The following is a 21,336-nucleotide window of genomic DNA, read 5'->3' on the forward strand; positions in this document are numbered from 1 at the left end:
GATCTTCAAACAGTCTGTTGGAATTTCCATGGGCATGAATTGTGCTTCTTTGTTAGCTGACCTATTTCTATATTCATATGAAGCAGAATTTATTCAAAAACTTTTACGCGAGAAGAAAAAATCTCGCTGTGGCCTTAATTCGACATTTAGATATATCGATGACGTTTTGTCTATTAACAATAATAGCTTTCATTCATATGTCGATTTGATATATCCCTGCGAGCTCGAAATAAAGGACACCACAGAGTTGTCCACTTCTGCTTCATACTTAGATATTTTATTGAAAGTAGACATTAACGGCAACTGACAACTCAAAACGGGATGATTTCAGCTTCTCCATCGTCAACTTCCCATATCTATGAAGCAATATTCCATTATCACCTGCATATGGTGTTTATATATCTCAACTGATTCGATATGCAAGAGCTTGTTCTGTGTATAGTCAGTTTTTAAATCGAGGTAAGCTACTGACAAACAAGTTGATGGTACAGGGGTTTCAACAGTCTCGATTGAAGTCAGCATTTCGCAAATTCTATGGTCGTTATAACGATCTAGTTCGTCAATACAACCTCGCATTGGGTCAAATGCTGTCTGACGTGTTTCATACCGATTGTTAAGCCGTTCTTGGCACACTGATTTTGACTGCGGATAACTCCATTTACCTGATCAGGATATAGGGCTCACGGTGGGTGTGACCGGTCAACAGGGAATGCTTACTCCTCCTAGACACCTGATCCCACCTCTGGTGTGTCCAGGGGTCCATGTTTGCCCAACTATCCATTTTGTATTGCTTATAGGAGTTATGAGATTGATCACTGTTCGTTATCTTCACCTTGCATAGAATAAAAAGGAAAAATCTAATCTAGGTCCAGTGTCTGAGATGATGCATGATAATACAACGAGGACGAAATTTCATCAAAATTTGTAAACTCAAACGTGTGTGGAATTGCATGCCTGGATTGGTAATAATTGTTTAAAATGTGTTTTCTGTGTTACATCAACGTATAAAATGAGTTGTCGGTAATTATCGTAGTATCTCAAAATGAAAGTGTATCATTTTTCAGCTATTTCACAGTGCATAAATACCCACGTTCTTAGAGTCACTGAATGGAAGGGAACCCGCGTTCTAGTGTATCATAACTCGCGGTCCTTTGTATAGAATTATAAATTATGAGCTATAAACCTCAAGTTGATTACTTATATTTTAATGCATTATTTATTTATAGATTGGTGGGAGTACATGGATATTAAAATCAGAGCCCATTCTCCTTCAGGAGATGTAGTTGAATAAAGTGAAAAACTCGTCGATTTGAATTTTCTCCGAAACTTCTGATACTAAAACTGTCGTGTGTATCAAATATCCACTTATAACACCAAATATTTGGCTACAAAAAAGCACGATTATTAGTATTCTCTTTATTGCTTTTAAAAGACATATGTCTTATCACATCAGTTTAATATGTATACTTAGAAAAAATGGCGGTGTACACATTCAAACAACGGAGAAGAACTTTTAAAGAAGGTTTTCTCGCAATTTTGAAAAGTGCAAGACATAAATATTTCCCTAAATTTCAACGTTCCTGTACATTATGAACACTTAATAATTGTACAAATTTGAAAACAGATGGTTTTTTCCAATTATACATTTTGATGTATTTATGACGAAATTCCTCGTAATGAGGGCAAATTAATACAAAGTGGTATTCGTCCTCTTAAGTCATTTTTACAACATTCACATAGTCTATTTTCTTTAAGTATATTGTTATGGCGACCTGTTTCAATTTCAAGATTGTGAGAAGATAGTCTGATTCGAGAAATGTGCCTTTTATACATATTAGTTATAGGTTTATAAAGGTAACACTGTAAAGAAAAGTGATCAATAACGTGTTTGTAAATAATGTCGATTATTTTATTTTCGTTTCAAAATCAATCTCTAGCTTATTCCGCTTAGTAGCATGTATTGATGATGGCCGGTATGATGAAGAACACACATGTTACATCGTAAATTAATAAAGTATAACTTATAGTTAGCACAGCCAATCCCTTAATGAATTGTCTAACCTAATTTGTCCTACACTTCCTTTTCCGGCATCATCGACAATCATCAGCAGTCAAAATTGCCAAAAAAATGTTCAACTTAAACTTTGAACAAACACATCAGCCAACCTCTGTTTTATGATAGAAATGTTCAACTAAACTTTGAACAAACACATCAGCCAACCTCTGTTTTATGATAAAAATGTTCAACTAAACTTTGAACAAACACATCAGCCAACCTCTGTTTTATGATAGAAATGTTCAGCTAAACTTTGAACAAACACATCAGTCAACCTCTGTTTTATGATAGAAATGTTCAGCTAAACTTTGAACAAACACATCAGCCAACCTCTGTTTTATGATAGAAATGTTCAGCTAAACTTTGAACAAACACATCAGACAACCTCTGTTTTATGATAGAAATGTTCAGCTAAACTTTGAACAAACACATCAGCCAACCTCTGTTTTATGATAGAAATGTTCAGCTAAACTTTGAACAAACACATCAGTCAACCTCTGTTTTATGATAGAAATGTTCAACTAAACTTTGAACAAACACATCAGCCAACCTCTGTTTTATGATAAAAATGTTCAACTAAACTTTGAACAAACACATCAGCCAACCTCTGTTTTATGATAGAAATGTTCAGCTAAACTTTGAACAAACACATCAGTCAAACTCTGTTTTATGATAGGGAAAAAAATGCACTTTAGAAGTTGCATTCTCCTGATCACAAAATATATCCTAACCCTATATCGTACAATTTTTGTTTAATGCAATAAGCCCAATTTTAGCTACAATTTTTCATTCTATCACAGTTATAATATAACTCATCGTAACAATTTCTAATTATACAATTTTCAATACACAACACTTTTAACCAACATTTGAGCCAATCTGACTAAAGTACAGACCTATATTATTACATATGTAATAATATAGGTCTGTACTTTAGTCAGATTGCATTTGAGCATTCTGAAGAATCGAATGATTTTCATAGGAAACTTCCCAGTTTCAAAATACACCGAAACAGAATTTATGTTTTTTTCGCACACCTAAAACAGATTTTATAAACTCTAGATAACTGTATCTTTTCTACATCTCTGGTATTATGGCTTCCCCATACTTCACAACCATAATTCAGAATACTTGCTAGATGTGTCAAAAAGTTTCAGTGTTTCTGTGTTAAGGCACATATACTTAACTTTTGATTTTAATGACAACATATACGTGTCTACCTTGACAGGCTAATTGTTTTTGTGCACAATTGTAGTTACCGTTAAACGGACTGATTCACGATTTCCCCCAAAATTTTGTTTTTCACTTTTAATGATCAAAAACTACGTCTAATGTGTTGAAAAGATTTCATATAAAAATTAAGGTTATACATTATCACAGAAGCTCATTTTAGAGAATTTATATTAATTTGTTTTGTAAACAAAGATTGCAGTATGTTATTGTTTAGGAAATTTTCAAAGGAAATGGAAATTGATCTAGGTTTATTATATATTTAACATTTCAAGCACTATTTGGGTAAAATGTGTCCCCTAAAAGTTAAAATGTGTGACTATATAAAATTAAGATGTTTTATATTACAAAATTAATATTTCACTGGTTTGTTTGTATACATTAAAAGACTCGAGTCTTTATTTACATAACACAGATTTAAAGCTAAAATATTGTTTTTATTCCTGCATTCAGAAGGTCAAAATTTTGGCTGTCAATATAAAATGAGTTATATTTTTAATGTTTACCATCAAAAATGAAAAATATTTTTATCAAAAATTGTGAACCAGTCCTTTTAAAGTTAAATAAAACACCAGGGTATACAAATTTATCAACAACTTCAATTGGCTGACCATTCATATTCTATTTTTCTGTATTTTTAATTTTACCCCCGTTCCTAAAAATATTTTTTTTTATCAACATTAACAGTTAGATCCCAGTCAGTTGTATATTCATTTAATCCATCTAACATATTTTGAAGTTCATGTACGTTTCGGGTAAAAATGACCACATCACCTGCATACATCGAAATATACAAGTTTAGTTCTCGCAAATGTAATGGCACAATATCGTGTTTTAAAAATTCTACTTCAAAATCATTCACATATAACGAAAAAAGGATGTGAGATATCATTTCTCCTTGCAATAGTCCAACGTTACTTCTAAAAACAATTCTGACATCATACCTGCAGATTTAACACTAGATATCATGCTTTGATCCATAACCCGAAAAATGCGTAGTAATTTACCTCTAATACCATACGTGCTGAGCTTTTTTCCAGAATGTAGTTCGATCAACAGTGTCAAATGCTTTCTTGAAGTCTATGAAACAACAATTTAATAATTTTTTTTAGAACGCGTCATATTAATAATTGAGGATAGATAAAAATAGCTTCTGTTGTACCTATTTGAGGTTGAAACCCAAATTGAGCATCAGTTATTATATCATCGTTGTAAGACCACTGTACAAATCTTTGGTTTAAAATCGAAGTAAATAACATACAAACACAACTCACTAAACGAGTACCTCTGTAATTATTAGGATCTGACGTATCAAACTTTTTATGCATTGGAACAATTATGGATTCTGACCATGCATAAGGAAAATGCCTATTCATCGCCAAGATGATCGTTCAGATTTATTTATGTGAACATCGCATACTACTCTGATGTAGATTTAGAGTGGAGACTGCCCAGTACGAGCCCTGCTACACTGTAGATTTATAGTGGAGACTGCCCAGTACGAGCCCTGCTACACTGTAGATTTAGAGTGGAGACTGCCCAGTACGAGCCCTGCTACACTGTAGATTTAGAGTGGAGACTGACCAGTACGAGCCCTGCTACACTGTAGATTTAGAGTGGAGACTGCCCAGTACGAGCCCTGCTACACTGTAGATTTAGAGTGGAGACTGCCCAGTACGAGCCCTGCTACACTGTAGATTTAGAGTGGAGACTGCCCAGTACGAGCCCTGCTACACTGTAGATTTAGAGTGGAGACTGACCAGTACGAGCCCTGCTACACTGTAGATTTAGAGTGGAGACTGCCCAGTACGAGCCCTGCTACACTAGGTTTGTTGCGGCGAGGCCACCCTCGGATCCCCTGGAAATGGGGATGGGTCTTCTTGAAGATCCGGGGATGGTTAGGTCCTCCAACAAAAGGTGGTGAATAATCTCATGTAGTGAGGAAATAAAGAATGAATGCCCACAGATCCCCACAGTATAGTCGGGGGAAGGGCATCGCATACACTCTCTGTTAGTGAATATCATGTACTCATCCCAAAACGGCATTTACATCTTTGACACGGTTCTTAGTGTCCGAATACCCGGCGTGATCAATGTTCACTGTGAACGTACAACGGTGGACGCTGATTGTTAACGATTAGGAGTTTACTCAGGTGTCTAAATATCAACTTCATGTTGTCAAAACGAATACTATTCACAATGTTTCGAGAATCGCATGCATCATCTCTTTGTGTATCAAATGTGTTAACAACAAAATCTATTTTTAATTCTGACAATATTGTCACGTTAAGAAAATGAAGTAAATTCTTAAAAGCTATCCATCATACTCTGTCCCCTCTATAATGACTTTGTTTATATTGCTGCGGTTTGTACATATGTATATATTATGAGCACATCGTATTGTATATTTGTATGAATACTTATTCTCTCAATACATTTGTCTTATTGGTAAGGAGAATAAAGAATTGTATTGTATTTAAGGCTTTAAATCACTCTATAATTTACAAATTGGCATCTCTTGAATTGTTTATAAAAGAAAATTGCATATCAGAGATTGTGTCAGGACTTGCATTTCTTCATTTCCTGCAACAACAACAAAAAAAAAACAACAACAAAAACAACAAAAAAAGAACAGAAAAACACAAATAAAAACATACATCTGAATTAATTGAATCCCACAAATCATTATGATTATAATATTTCTCAGAAGGCCTATGGTTTTTCCAAAATGACCCTCTTAGATATTCCTTTTAGGCTATGTTCCCAGAAATGTTGGTCGTTGTTTTATTGATTTTGCATATGGTAATGATTAAAATGGGACGACATTATTGCTGTAGGTGACATACGAGGCGGACTTATGTCACCACGAAAAATTGGTATTTCTCGGAACATCTTTTCCTGGCAAAACGCGACCACTAAGTCACAATGTTGCTAACTGTTTCATTTAAAACACACGTAAAGTAGTTTTAGGCATGAAATGAATTAATTTTGCTGAAAAATATAAAAGTTTAGAAACATGTGATGTGTCCTTTAACTTATTATAGTAAACATGAAAAGAACTCCTATACTTTGTACAGCATTTCCTATAAGTTAGACAAGGGAAATGGGCATCACTGAAAATGGTTAAACTGTATAAAAGATACATGTGCCTTAATTAGGACTGGTAGTATCCAGATTTGAAATGATTAACATGTAGATGTTCATTTTCATTAAAAGGTCATTGTATGACTTGGAAAGGTCAATTATATAACTCTAAATGTTCTAATTATATGATGTCAAAGACAACTTCTGAAAATTATCTAATTACCACAAGATTTGACATTGTATAGCTTTCGTCGCTTTAGATGTAATTGAAACTGGCAGGTTTTTAAGCATTGATACATGTAGTCACAGTCTATATGCTTTTAAAAATATATGTGAATTTGAATTTTAAGTAGTATAATTTCACATTTTATTAGAACTTTTGATATCATTTAAGAACACTTTCTGTTATTTCAACAATTGAAAAGCATCCAATTCATGAGTAAAAGGAAAAATCAAATCTACCAGAAATAATATGACGACTCCCCACATTATTAGTCTAGTAAAATTGTTTGATTTACATTTAAATGATGGCCATTGCACACTGCAATAAAAACAATTTCATGCAGCCCTAACTAGAATACCGGTTATTGGGGAGGGGTATGTTTGGTTTCTTCGTTTTGGGATATAAGGTGAGAGCAAAGCTGAAACGACATCTCAACCGAAAAGGAAAAACACAGTGACATGTAATCACCACCATGTAATATGCATGGACATTATTATTACCCTATAAATATTCCACAAAAATGACTTTAATCTACAAACGATCAAATATTGTTGCATTTAAATATTTTTCCTATGACTCTTCTTTTCTACTAATATTGTGACTTTTGTCCCTGTGCCTTTTTCCCCGTGCCTTTTTTTTCCGGTTACATTTTTCCCCCGATTACCAAACGAATATATGGATAAATTTACATTTTGTAACAAACAATAAGTAGATGATGAATTCTGATATCTGTTAACCCGGACTTACTTTTTCTCCAGAAAGGTGTAAATTCTTGTCCAAATAATATTAGCTATATAATGAATTAATGTATTTTGAAATATATTTACTGTGATAAGCCATGCCAAATTCATTAGGATAATAATGTTGATATTCATATGATATCATATTCCTGTTGTCTTTATTACTGTTCATTATTGAATACACTTTTTTGTACTACATGTACTAGGCTCCATGTGGGGCCGCTTAGTGAAACAAACGTTTCAAAAGTTTTGTAAAGTAGTGATTTTTTAAGACATTTTCTCCGAGATTTACCCGTGGTTAATTTACTTCTGGTGTTTAGGTAATTATCGACTTCTAAGTAAAACAAAATATCCAAACTTGTTTTGCGGTAGATAATAGGGGCGGATACGCTTGGTACTATATACACACCCAATTCGGGTGCTCATTTGACGCTAGGCCGATTCCAATAGTCCGGGCGTGATCTATGGTCGCATCTGTCATTGAGAGGCGGTATGTGTTTGATGTTTGTCCGGATGATTTGAGTACTACACGCAGGTGTCAACTCAAAATTTTATAATTAGTGACGACACCATGGGTATTCGCTGAACCCGCGATTTTGACAAGAGTGTGAACAATCGTGGCAGATTAATTATGATTAATAGGGAATTGAGTAGTGAAACTCATTGTTTAAATCTTGTACAAACATCTTTAGATACCCCATATATATAGCCGTAACAAAACAGAAGTTCTAAAAGTCTTTAGTTGTGCTGCTGGCTGCAATAGAAGCTACGAGAGTTCTACAAGATTTCCGAAGTTCCGAAATTCTATATAGCTGTGATTTTGACTGCAATCGTAGAATCTACAAGAATACTATAACACTATGGTATGTTTTTCTTTATATATTGATAATATAAGATCTGCTAAAGGGACTGATTAACGCTTCCATCCTCACCCCCTCAATTTTTTCCTCATTTTTATTGCTCAAAATTTACTGTTTAATGTGTTTAGAAGATTTCACAAAAACTTAAGGTTATACATTATCACAGAAGCTCATTTCTGAGAGTTTATTGTTTGTTTTGTAAACAGAGATTGCGGTATATTATATACATGTACGAGATGGTATTGATCTAAATTTATTATATGCATCACATTTCCATCATTCTTTGGGTAACGTGTCATTTTTAAAATGTTAATTATGACTGCAAAATTAACATGCGTTATAAAGGGTACTACTAAACAGAGTAAAAAATTCATAATTTAAGGTAATTCCACACCCTTCTAGAATTATGGGTTCATTCTTATATTTGATTGTTGATTCTTCAAATAATAGATCTTAGTAACAAATAAAAGTGATAAAATAAGTATGTTGCGGTATTAACAAATTTTTTATCAATTAGCACATTATATATACTGTTATCAACGTCAGAAAATTGCAATTTTCCTTAAACAGCATTATCAAAATTTCACAAAAACTGGTTAAAACGATATAATAGTATTCATAGCAATTTCATGAAACCGTTTAAAAAAAAAATATGCAAAATGTTTGTGAAAAATCTATCGCATAATGGACTTAATAAGGGATTCTATGAAAACAGAGTTATCGCCCTTGGATTCAATATTTTCAAACATATGATTGGCTATTCATATATAACTTAGACATTTGATATATTTTATGGTTAACAAGATTTATTACAAAAAACTATTGAAAAAGACTCCAACAACATTTATTTTCCCGTTATGCATAAATCTTGATAATTCTAATGATATATATTACAATTGTTTTGATTGGACAAAAATAAAGCTGAACGAGAGTTTACACATCAATAAATGTATTCATGTGCACCTGACAACAAATAACATAGTGCGGGGTAACTATTTCAATTGTTGAAATTGTTGATGCAGTGAATGAATTGGTATTATAGGAATCAAAGATTCTTTTTGAAGAATTTATCGATGTGTAAGCTCCGGATATTTTAGCACACACACCCCCCCACCACTAAACTTTTCAAATTTAAGGTAAATCGTGATATCTTGTTTAGAAAAATGTACTAAACGATAAAAGAAGCAATAATGTCTTTCACTCCCTGAGAAATAAATGACAAAATATTGTTTTCTTGAATTTCTACATTGTATATTGGAATAACTTAATTTTTTCAACAAAAAAAAGAACCCTTAAAATTTGCGTCATTTCATTAATTTCACCATATAAAAAAATGATAGGAAGCAGTACAAATGACTAAATAGAAGATATATTCCAAGCCCTATAAAATCTGTAACATCCAGGAGGTTCCGGGGGTTCATTTTCGCAAACCACGGGTTATTGTTTCATTCTATTTCTATGTAACAATAACCCGTGGTTTGAGACGATGCCGGGGGCTTCGCTGTAGATCCCCTGCCTCATAAAGTGACACCTCTCGTAACCGCTATTCTTGGATCCGCCCTGTAACGCTTAAATAAACATTTCTTTATAATATTTGTCAATAGTATCAGTTTTTAGCGAGCAGACCAAATGTTTTATGCCAACTTGATTCCGATTATCATTATTTTGTTTTGTGAAAGTAATGAGCGACAAATTACATCAATAATTAATTCTATCTATGAGTGATAGTTCATCGGGTTAAATAAATTCATGATCTTTGATTTTCTTGTTATCTTTCCCTTTTTTATGTTTGATTTATTCTTCTTTACCTCCTCCCCCATTTTGTTATTTATTCATTTTTCTTTAGTTTATTTTGTTTTTAGAAATAAGATAGAACATGATCTTGGAAATTTAAATATCATGCGCTAATATTTATATGTACTTGTAGTCGATTGCTAAACGGTTGGTCGCGGGTTTGAGTCTAGCAGGGGTTTTTAATTTAATTTTCAAATTACTTTCGACTAAAACTGCATTTTATGTTTTGTCTAAATAAAGTAAATTTGAAAGTTTTCAATTTCGAAATATTGTGGTGCATATCCTCCACTTTTCATCCATTATCAATTTTTTCTGGTGTAGCATACCCCCTTAACTGCTAACGTTATATAAACATAATACCGATGAAATGAAACAAAAGCCCCATGGGTCACAACGCTCACCTGAGCCGCCTTATTTATATATAGAGGAACACTAACACAGAAAGATTAAACACCTTTGGATTTGGTATGTAACAATGGCCCAACAATATACATTGTACAAAACAAATTATAAGAAAAAAAATAATTTCATTGAAACTGGAAATATGTAATGACCTGGGGTGATAGTTTAGATGTCCATGGCGGTTCTTGAAAAAAGTATCTTTAAAGTAATGTTCCCATACATCCCCGTGCGAATTTTAAGGTGTTTAATGTTTAACGACCATATTTCATATATATAGTAGATGGAAGGTGTTGGTTTTTTTGTTTTTTTTTGTAATCATGGTATTATTCTTAACTTCACCTAGAATTTTATATTGAAGTCCATGTTTTATCAAATTATTTTTAAAATAAATTACATTTTCATTCAAATCTCTTAGCGAAAAGTTACATGTATACAATTTCTTTCTATGAAAATATGAAACAAAATTGATCATTTACTGCACACATTAAATTTATTTTTTAGATTTTACTTATTATTTTTAAAAAGAGCAGATAACTATTCAAAAAGGTCTCATGCACAAAAAGGTCAACTTTCAATCATGTACCGGTCATGTGCATTTGATTCACTTCAATTTTATCATTATTTAACAATAAACGTTTTGATCAAATCATTCAAAATTTCATTATCCGTACGCCAATCATTGAATACCTTTTAAGCCTAGTCTCGCTTTGGTTCTCAAAGTTGCTATAAACAAATATAATTAATCTACAAGTGCACCACCTCGTGGTTCTTGAGAAGATTTTTCCTATTTATTTCCATGTGATTTAAAAAATAAAGTTGTATATAAATATGTAATTGAATTGAATTGTTGAAAAGAAAAAAAAATATTTCTACATGTTTATACTTTTTCTATAGATCTATTTCTCAAGAACTTGTCGTCTATTAGTTACATGTAAAATCAATACGGGAAGTGAAGTTAGCAAAGAATGCATGGGCAAGCGAGGAATTTTCACTCACATTTAGTCTTCACCAGCTCACATGGCGACGTCACATTGCCGGTGAAGGACTGCAAAATTTAGGCCTATACTCGGCGTTTACGGCCTTTGAGCAGGGAGGGATCTTTATCGTGCAACACCTGCTGTGCCACGGGATCTCAGATTTAACGGTCCCATCCGATATCAGTATCTTGAAAACTCTTAGTTTGACAAACATCAAACTTGATACACAGGTACATCCTAAGAAGTAGATGGCCCCTATCGATATTTTTGCCGCATACTTCTCATTTGCTACTGCTAATTAAAATCTCTTTCTGTTCTCTTTTTCAGGCCACAAGTAGTCAAAAAGCTATGTAAGTATAAAATAGACATTTAAAACATTCTATAAGTAGAGTTAGTCAATGAAGATATACTTTCAATAATTGATCAATCGTACAGTGAAGATAATTATATACTATAACTTTTTCGTACAGTGAAGACAATTATATACTATAAAGTTTTCGTACAGTGAAGATAATTATATACTATAACTTTTTCGTACAGTGAAGATAATTATATACTATAACTTTTTCGTACACAGTGAAGATATCAGTGTACATGTACTGTATATATATTCCTCGTATTACGCAAGTATAAATAATCTGTGAAATATTCATTCAACATCAATTTACGCACGCAGAGATTTTTTTATTTCTATATGTATGCATTAGTAATACAGGTGGGAAGATTTCACACCACAGGCTTATTGTGAATGAATGCAGCTAATATTATCTTACTTGTAATTGTACTGCTAAGTCAGAATCTTTAGAGGATTTGTCGATCAGTTCTCGTTTGAGTTCCTGATTTCGAGTCGGAGTTTGAAGAAAGTTCATTCGGTGCATTATTTACTCATTCTGTTAAATTTGTTGTTTGTAGGACCCCCATTGCCAGGTGGATAGCGGCTTATTTGGAAGAAATGTCCAAGGAGCAGGTCTGAAATATTATGTTAACTTTCATAAAAAATCTTGTAGTAAATTTTCTTTTAATGAGAAGATACTATCGTTTGATGAGACAAATTCAGATTCTACCAGTCCTGGTTTTCCTCATTGATCATTAAATATTATTGAATTTTCAAAATTTCTCTGCACACACAATTTTCATTAACAATATCATCAGATGATGCAAATAATTGTTTTCTTTATCCATGCTGAATGAAATAATCTAAGTTAAAAAAAAAACCATGGATATAAAAATAAATATTATACTTTTATTCGTAGGAAAGACCTTACCCTGCAACAGAATGTGAGGACTTAGTAAGAGCAAAAGAATGGAGGCAAGAAATTATCGACGAAATCTCCAGGAAGATGGAGCAGATTCAGAATGGTATGTAGAGATAAAGATTGAGAAATGGTCTATATAACATGTTTCATTGTAATGTGAATCATTGTAATGTGAATATTGTGAAACATTGTAATGTGAATCATTGTAATGTGAAACATTGTAGTGTGAATTATGTGAAACATTGTAATGCGAGGCATTGAAAAGTCAATCGGGGCTTTTGATAAGTAAGCGTTTTAGTGATTAATTTGAAATTTGAAGCAGCTAAATGCAGACTCGGGGACAATCTAATTAAAATTAGATGTTGGATCCGCTCGCATACTCGTTTGTGTAGCGAGTATGCAAGCGGATCTAACATCTAATTTAAATTAGATTGACTCGAGGAGCAAGCTTTATGGGGTAGAGGATTGGCACCAAATTGAAAGTCCTGATTACCGTGTTAACGATCTTGGATTTAGAGATTGTGAATGTAGTTTTTTATGCATATGCTTAGACTAGATAGACGTGTTTGCCCACTGTAGTGAAATTTCTGTTGTACTTTTTAGCTGGTCTTGGAGAATTCAAGCTGATAGATCTGAACGATCAGATTAACATACTTCTACTTGAGAAGGGAGAATGGGATGAACAGATCCAGATCCTTGGGGGTCCTGATTACAAGGTGAGTTGTTTCGTTTACTTTGTAAGTATAGAGAATGTGTAAACGTAGATACTAGCGGGAAATATTCTACCTATCATTCACAATTTAAAAATAACATGATCCACCAGTGGTAGAGCGTTTGCTTCGTAACCAGTTGGGGGGGGGGGGGGTCGAGCCCAGCTGGTGCCAGGACCCCGTTAGATATAAGTATTGGTTAGTCCTTCATCAAGCGCTCGACATTTAGAAGTGAGAGTCACGGGTCTCTCGGATATGAACACACTAAAACAAAAGTTTTACTTAGTAATTCATATTTACTTAAATTTGTATATGTAAGCAATGACAAATTACTTGGTTTTTACTTACGGTATACTACTGATTACTAACTATTACAAAAATATTTTAAAATTGTAATATTTAATTATTTTACTTAAAACAATAAATTATTTACTGCATCAAGGAGAATTCAGAGCAGCTGAAGTACATTTACTTTATTTATTATGTTACTGGTAGTCTGATCACTATATACTATAATGATATAAAACAGATAAAGGTATCAGAATTTAATTCCTATATCATTTATTTCATTATTTCACATTCATACTTATAATTGCAATTGTTTTATTGTTAAAAAATATTTGCAACAAAATGTGTTTGTGAAACACAAATGCCCGCGATAATGGCCAATTCCTAAGATGGCCAAGGTCACAAGGACAAATATCTTGGTACCAGTAGAAAGATCGTGTCACAAGAAATGCTCATGTGCAATATGAAAGCTCTGATATTTACCATTATGACAAATGTCAATTTTTTTTAAAAAAGTAGTTCAAATGTCAAGGTCAAAAGGTTTTGTACCCATGAAAAGGTCTTGTCACAAGGAATACTCATGTGAAATACCAAAGTTCTAGCACTTACTGTTCCAACGTTATTAGCAGGGTTAAAGTTTCAGACAGGATGACAGAAGGACAAAACAATTATTATCCTTAAGAATAATATTAGTCAATTTCATTGGTCGAGGGCTGGTCACGTGGAGGGAGACAATTCGTGATGTCTCCCTCACGCGCAGGGTGACAACTGTGTTGTCTCCCTTTAGAAGATAACTTTTAATGGCAGAAGTGAGAAAAGCTCTATACTAAAAATAATTAAAAATTTTGCGGGATCGTTAATCTTAATCGTTAAACTTTGGCGTCACATTAACAGTCACAAATAACAAAACATAATTTTTTAATGGAAAGTACAGATGTAGATCAAATAATGCACTTTGATATCAAATAATAGATAGTGAAAATAGTTAACTTATAAGTATTGGTCCCGTGTCGCGGCAGGCGTTGGTACGTTAAAGAACTCTCGCTGTGTTGGCCGTAAGTGCGAAGCATATGTCATTTATGGTACTTCACCTACAACTGGTGACGTCTCAATATGAGTGAAAAATCTTCAACGGGACGTGAAACCAACCAACCATGATCAACCAAAAATATTGAAATATTTAGTAATAGAATATTAATCTATCGGGAGGCTAGGAAGATATGAATTTCTTTCTAAGTGCAAAGCAGATGTAAATACTATAGTATTATTCATGTTAAGTGAGAACAAACTTTTTATAAATGCATAAATTTGCTTGTATCTCTAATTTGATTTAATTTTTGCTTTTAATTAGGAAATTGGACCCAAGATGATGAAACTTGAGTGGAAAGAAGTTCCCGGAAACGAAAGATATAAATATTTTGGTGCCACTAAAGATCTCCCTGGCATCAGGGAATTATTTCAACAAGAAGGTAAGAATTTGTCTCAGACAAAGAAACCCACAATGCTGTATATTCATTCTTATGTCTTCCCACTTCCGAGGGGGGTAATTATTTTTGTACTTTCTGTCCGATAACATCTTGTGAACGCTTCTCCTCCTACAGGGCTAATTTTGACATCGTTTAACAGTGTTTCGTTCCCATCGGTAGATGTGCATAGTCTTGGAACACAAGGACCCAATTATATTTCTAAAAGTTACAGTGGATCTAAGAGGGGTGGAGGATGTAAAATAGTTTGTGAACACTTCTCCTATATACCGTTGTTTATCCAATAGATTTGGCACGTTGCAGATGTGTATATTGTCTGGACAGGTGGATCCAATCGTTAGCCTTAAAGTTATAGTGGATCTAAGAGGGGTGGCGGGTATAGAATAGCTTGTGAACACTTCTCCTCCTACATATATATATATACAGGATGTAATATTTTCCTACAATTTACATTGGATCAAAGAGTAGTGTTTATAGTATTTTTTCATTTTCCTATATCTACTTGACATTAATTTTGATTTGGTTACTATTTTGCAGGATCCCCTCCTTGCAAGAAGAGACGACTCAGGCTGTTTATCGATGCTGATTACTGCGGTTGTAAGAATGAAGGTGATTATCCCATTGTTTCCTTGGAAGAGGAGATGCCATTCAGAAAAAAAAAACAAAATATATATTTTATAAGAATATCTACTTAACATCTCATTTGTGTACTATTTTGCAGCACCCCCTCCTCTCAAGAAGAGACTACTCAGGCTGACGAATGATGTAGATGATGATTGCCATGGTTGTAAGGATGAAGGCATTGGTCTCATTGTTGCTAAGGAAGAGGAGATGGAGGAGAGAGGTAATTCTATATAAGAGCTTGGTATATTAAATGTTTAAAGATATACATTTAACATAAAAAAAACCATTTAACTCACTCCACCTGTTTGTGATCTGCAACATCAAGGGAAATGATTTGCATGATGTTTGATAAATATTAAGTTTGTTTTTGTATATTTTTCAGATATGAAAGAACTGGTAAAAAGAGAGGACACCATTGCTTGAAGGGAAGTTCCTGAGGACACAGCAATTGAGGAGGAGGAGGAAGTGGAAGAGGTGGAGAAAATAGAGGAAGATGTTGAGGAGGAGGAGGAAGTAGATGTGGTGGAGGAGGAAAAACCATATTATACCAGGATGCATGCATTTGTTAATGTGAGTGTAGAGATGTATGTATGTAGCTGCAAGCTGATGCTATAAAAGGAATTATAACGTAGCCATGCTCTGCTTTTAGCATCATTTGATTAAGACTAGCCACTTGTTTTAAAAGTGATTTATTTATTTATTCATTATTTGGGGGGTCACACTCTCTCTGTGGGAGTTTTATGTTATTCCTTCGTAAGAGTAGTCTCCTATCTATGGAACGCCGTATCTGTCTAATGTTAAGTTATTAAATTATATGATGTGTTTTCATAATTATTTATCATGGATTCATATTTATATGCTGTGGTTTTATAATCATATGCTGTGGTTACATGCTATGCCTTTGATATTATGTGCTGTTGATATTCAAATATGTGCTGTAATTTTTTTTATTATATAGTATTGACTTTTAATTACATGGCGTGGATCTATTACCGAGTACTATGTGCAGTTCTCATATCATATGCTGCTGATCTCATATCATAAGCAGTTCTGATATCGTATGGTGTAGATTTTTAATTTTGTGCTGTGGATCTGTTATATCCTGTTATTTTTTTACCATTACATAGTGGTTTCGTGTTTATATGAAATGGTTTAACATTTATATGATGTGTCATAATTATGTGGTTTGCCATTAAGATGTCTTTCATTATGAGGTTCGTCATTATAGTATATTTACGACAACCGGAAAATGTTCCTCATTATTACTACATCATAGCTTCATTGTATTGTTACATCGTATAGTGGTTACTTCATTGATTACTTCTAATGTCAAATCCTTTGTCCAACTTAATTTGATGTATTGTTGCATTGTATGATAGTGATATTTTATGCTGAATTTGATCCATTGATGCTTCATTTTTGCTTCATTGATGTTTAAAATTTAAAAAATGAGAGATAATTCCAGTTCATTTTGTCGTTGTGCGTATCATCACTCAAAATATACAATCTGAACAAACATTTATTTTTTTATTTTATACTTTTGTATTACAACATGACTGTGCATCAAACTTGAGCATGGAAATAAAACAATATCATCTTAATAATTGTAGTTTTGTATTACTATGGAATCAGGATCAAGGGAAATTAAAACATCCATAAGCAATGCACTGAAACAGCATATCACCGGTGTGATTTTTTTTTATATGCCCGTCTTTTGATGGTTGTATTTTTGTTTGTTCATTCTTCTGTTAGATTTTATGTGTCTGGACCACACCTTTCACACTGCGAGACTTGGGGCTATCAATCCTGGTCAGCTGATGCATCTTTAGGGGGTGTTGTGTCGTGACTCAAAGACAGGTCTGACCTCCTTCTGGAATTTTATCGTGTTTGTACCCGGATCATACTTTGTATCTTGAAACTGACAGGTCTCGTAGAACCGTCAAAAACTTGGCCAGTTGATGTGTGTCTTGGGTGGTAGTGGTATCACAAGCCAGAGAGTACATTGAGGTCATTGCGGCCTCGTTTTGGAATTTTACGGCTAATACATATTCAAATTGTGCCTGGATCATATCATGGGGCTTAGGACCATCAGACTTGATCAGTTGATGCATCTTAGGGGGTGTACACCATTACCCAAAAGTAGGTCACTGCGGTCTTATTTTGGAATTTAAACATAATCACTGATAGCTCGTGGCGATTTTTCTTTTTAGCAATTTAGTTTATGGAGTATTTTAGGGGAAGGGGAACCAAGATTGTGAATTTTATATGATTACTGTGCCAACCTTTGAAATATGATTAATGCAATTTTAAAAATCTTGTAATGAGAAAGATTCTTCCAAACTGTGAAATACATGATCCCATCATGCAGCAGATCTGGTGATACGGCAGGGGTCAAAACTACGAACAATTAATGGTACAATCTGTGAAATGAGGGGCATCTAGCAATCTGACGTGTGTTTTCACAATCATGATGAGCAAGGACCAAAATTGTGAAATTCATGACGATCTGGTACTAGGACGTTATGCTTATTTAGTGAAAATGCATATCTTTTGCGTTACCTACTAATGTATGTAAAGCGTGAAGATCCCACATGTATTCTCTACCAGAATGTGATACATGCATCTAGTATCCCTGGACACCTGGGTGGGACCTAAATTAATGGGTATGGAGTCGAAAATGCATATTATACAATATAGTGCCAAAGATAAGTCAACTAAAATCCTTTTCTTTCACTAATTTTCACTAATTTCATTATAATTAATTGAAAACAATCACTTTTCTATATATTAAAAAAAAAATCTAGGGATAATTTATAGTAACTTATTTATAGGAACACAAATATCTGCAATTTAAATGGTCTCAGTAATTTTTTACTGAACAGCCATATATACTTAAAATGACTGCAAGAACATCACACTCAAGGTCTTCTTTAACAAAGGATTGTATATGAGGAAATAAAGTGCTAAAATTTTATGTTTAAGCAGTCATATTTTTACAATAGGTCAAAGTTTTAAAATTTACGAATACAATTTCTGTAAAGATGTTTTGTACGGAAGCCGATAGGTGCCAGGGTATAGAATTGACATTTATTTAACTGGCGGCCGCCACTTATTATCTAGCGTCGCCACTTATTATCTGGCGGCCGCCACATAAATTAACGGGTGGCCGAAACTTAATTTATGTGACGGTCGCCAGTTGATTTAAATCATTTATATGACTGTCGCCAGTTATTCAATCCTCTCTCTTTCTTTATCTCTCTCTCAAAATGGAGTGAATCCCTCCCCAATAGTAATATGTATGTGATATTTATGCAATTAAGAGCATTAAATTATTGTTTTTCGATTGTACTGTTAAATACGTATAACCACGGGGCTGACCCTCCATGTTTTTGACAACGTTCAATTTCTGTTATTTTCACTTGCAAACTAAGCTATTTTCACACATGAAATAAGATTAATTGGCGGATTGGCCCCCACCCCACTCTTTTGGTAGTAGTAATGAATAGTAAAAATGTAATAATGAATGAACTGATAAATTGAAGGATGAACGGAGCCCCCTCCCTCCAATTTAGACTGTCCCTACGCTTTGAAAAACGATGCTGTGTGTTTGCGTACTATTCTAAATCTTTCCAAAATAATCACTCAGCAATACGAATTAAATTGTTTTTGCATGCAAATGGTAGCCGCCATGTATATATTAAGTGGCGTCCACCAGATAAAATAACTGGCGACCGCCAGTTGATTTATATGGCGGCCGCCAGATAATAAGTGGCGGCCGCCAGTTAAATAAATATTAATTCTTTACCCTGGCACCAATCGGCTTCCGTAGTTTTGCAATAAAGGTTCGTTTAGATTTCATATTTGATTTATAGCAGTCAGTTTTTCAGTTCAGAAATGATTTTCAAATAAAATAAAATAAAAGATATTTTTCTCTGAAAAATATACCTACATGTATGAGCATTGAGCAGTCGACACATCCATGGCACTATGCTGTATTCTTTACTTCAGTGTTTTGTGAAGAAATATTGTATGTTTGGTTATCAAAAGGATATCGACTTATAAATGTAAAATTACTTACACCTGCACCAGGGGTTTAGGTTCTGAGGCCGGACCCAAATCATGATATGATGGAATGTATCTCATATCCTCAAGCTTGGTCACCTTTTGAACAATGATGAGACGGCTCAGGATAATTAGCATACCTTATTCATCTTGTTGAGTGCCCCTACCCCTACAAGCGCCTCCTGGAACTTTTTTGAACTCTCTAAAATTAAAAGCCACCATTTAAATACAGTATGACTGACCTTTTACTTGTAATACCTACTATATATCTGTGTATTTACAGGGAAGTTTCAACGATTTGAAAAACGGTGTATAAAATCAATGAACATGACCTTATCGAGTGGATTACCTCACCGTATAGACAAGTATAACAATGGCTTAAACATTGCCGAAAGTCAATTATATTTTACTGTAAATGTTCTAAATAACCGCCCCGCCCATCCCCCTTTTTTCAAAGTAAATATGCAAACTACGCTCATCACTAAATAGTGAACATACAATTTTCTATGTTCATCACTAAATAGCAAATATACAATTTTCTATGTTCATCACTAAATAGTAAACATACAATGTTCTATGCTCATGATCAGTGGGTAGATAGCTTTCCGCCAAAATGTCATTCCCCATGCAAATATGCAATGAATTGCGACTTCAGTATTTGTCAGAGAAATAACTCTTCCCTGTCCGCCAAAAATTATTCTGCCAAAATTACTAGCATACCTTTGAGACAGGGAATCGCCAAATTTTAGACCCGTGGAAAACCCCATTATACTGTTTGTCAGCTAAGGGTGTACATTCTCCAGAAGTCTATAGTTGGCAAATTAGTGAATTAAGATAATGAACAATAATCCATCTCATTAATCCTGAATTTATCAAAATTGAAAGTGGGGCAAACACAAATCCCTGGACACATCAGGTGGGATCAGGTTCCCGAGAGGAGTAAACATCTCCTGTTGACAGGTCACATTCACCGTGAGCCTTATATCTTAATCAGGTAAATGGAGTAATTTGTAGTCACATACAGTATGTAAAGAATGGCTGATCAATTGGTATGAAATACGTCAGACAACATTCAACTTCATGACGAATTGATTTGAAAATTGGATCATTAGAGCCATATAATTTGCTAAATGCTTTCATTGTGGAGTAAATTTATATTAAGTCGACTTCTAGTAACCTATTATTATAGAATGAATAAAATTATGTAATCAACTACAAATAATTATTACTTGTAAATAAAAGACAGATCTATTATTATAAACAAATTGTTTCAGTGTATATTCGTTCGAGACATAATTACAAGTATTTCATGATAATGTAATTCGGTTCTGTCCCCATTACTTGGCCTACAAATGTAATAACTAATATAAATCTAAACAAGATCTGCATATGATCACAACCATGTGGCCCTTTAAAAAGTGATGCATGCTTTCCCCAATTTTCTTCCATATACATCAATACCTGCAAGAACTCGATTTCTTTTAAACCAAGAGGCTTGCTCCTGTGGGGATTCGGGTTAAAATAGTCCTCAGTATCCCTTGCTTGT

General features: G+C 33.7%; 2 protein-coding genes across 2 annotated transcripts in view; both read left to right on the forward strand.

Annotated features, from left to right (window-relative positions):
* LOC125653998 (serine/threonine-protein phosphatase 6 regulatory ankyrin repeat subunit B-like) overlaps positions 1-21,336 on the forward strand; it is a 1,068,599-nt gene that overhangs the window by 275,780 nt on the left and 771,483 nt on the right. The gene's annotated exons all lie outside the window — the stretch shown is intronic.
* LOC125654487 (pre-mRNA-splicing factor ISY1 homolog) lies at positions 12,319-17,546 on the forward strand. Its single transcript, XM_048884448.2, has 8 exons — positions 12,319-12,333; positions 12,620-12,725; positions 13,226-13,338; positions 14,972-15,089; positions 15,642-15,701; positions 15,826-15,948; positions 16,159-16,298; positions 17,481-17,546. Exons 1-8 carry the CDS (start codon positions 12,319-12,321, stop codon positions 17,544-17,546), a joined length of 741 nt encoding a protein of 246 aa, XP_048740405.2.

The sequence above is a fragment of the Ostrea edulis genome, chromosome 7 (assembly GCF_947568905.1).
Source record: "Ostrea edulis chromosome 7, xbOstEdul1.1, whole genome shotgun sequence".
Classification (NCBI taxonomy): Eukaryota; Metazoa; Mollusca; class Bivalvia; order Ostreida; family Ostreidae; genus Ostrea; species Ostrea edulis.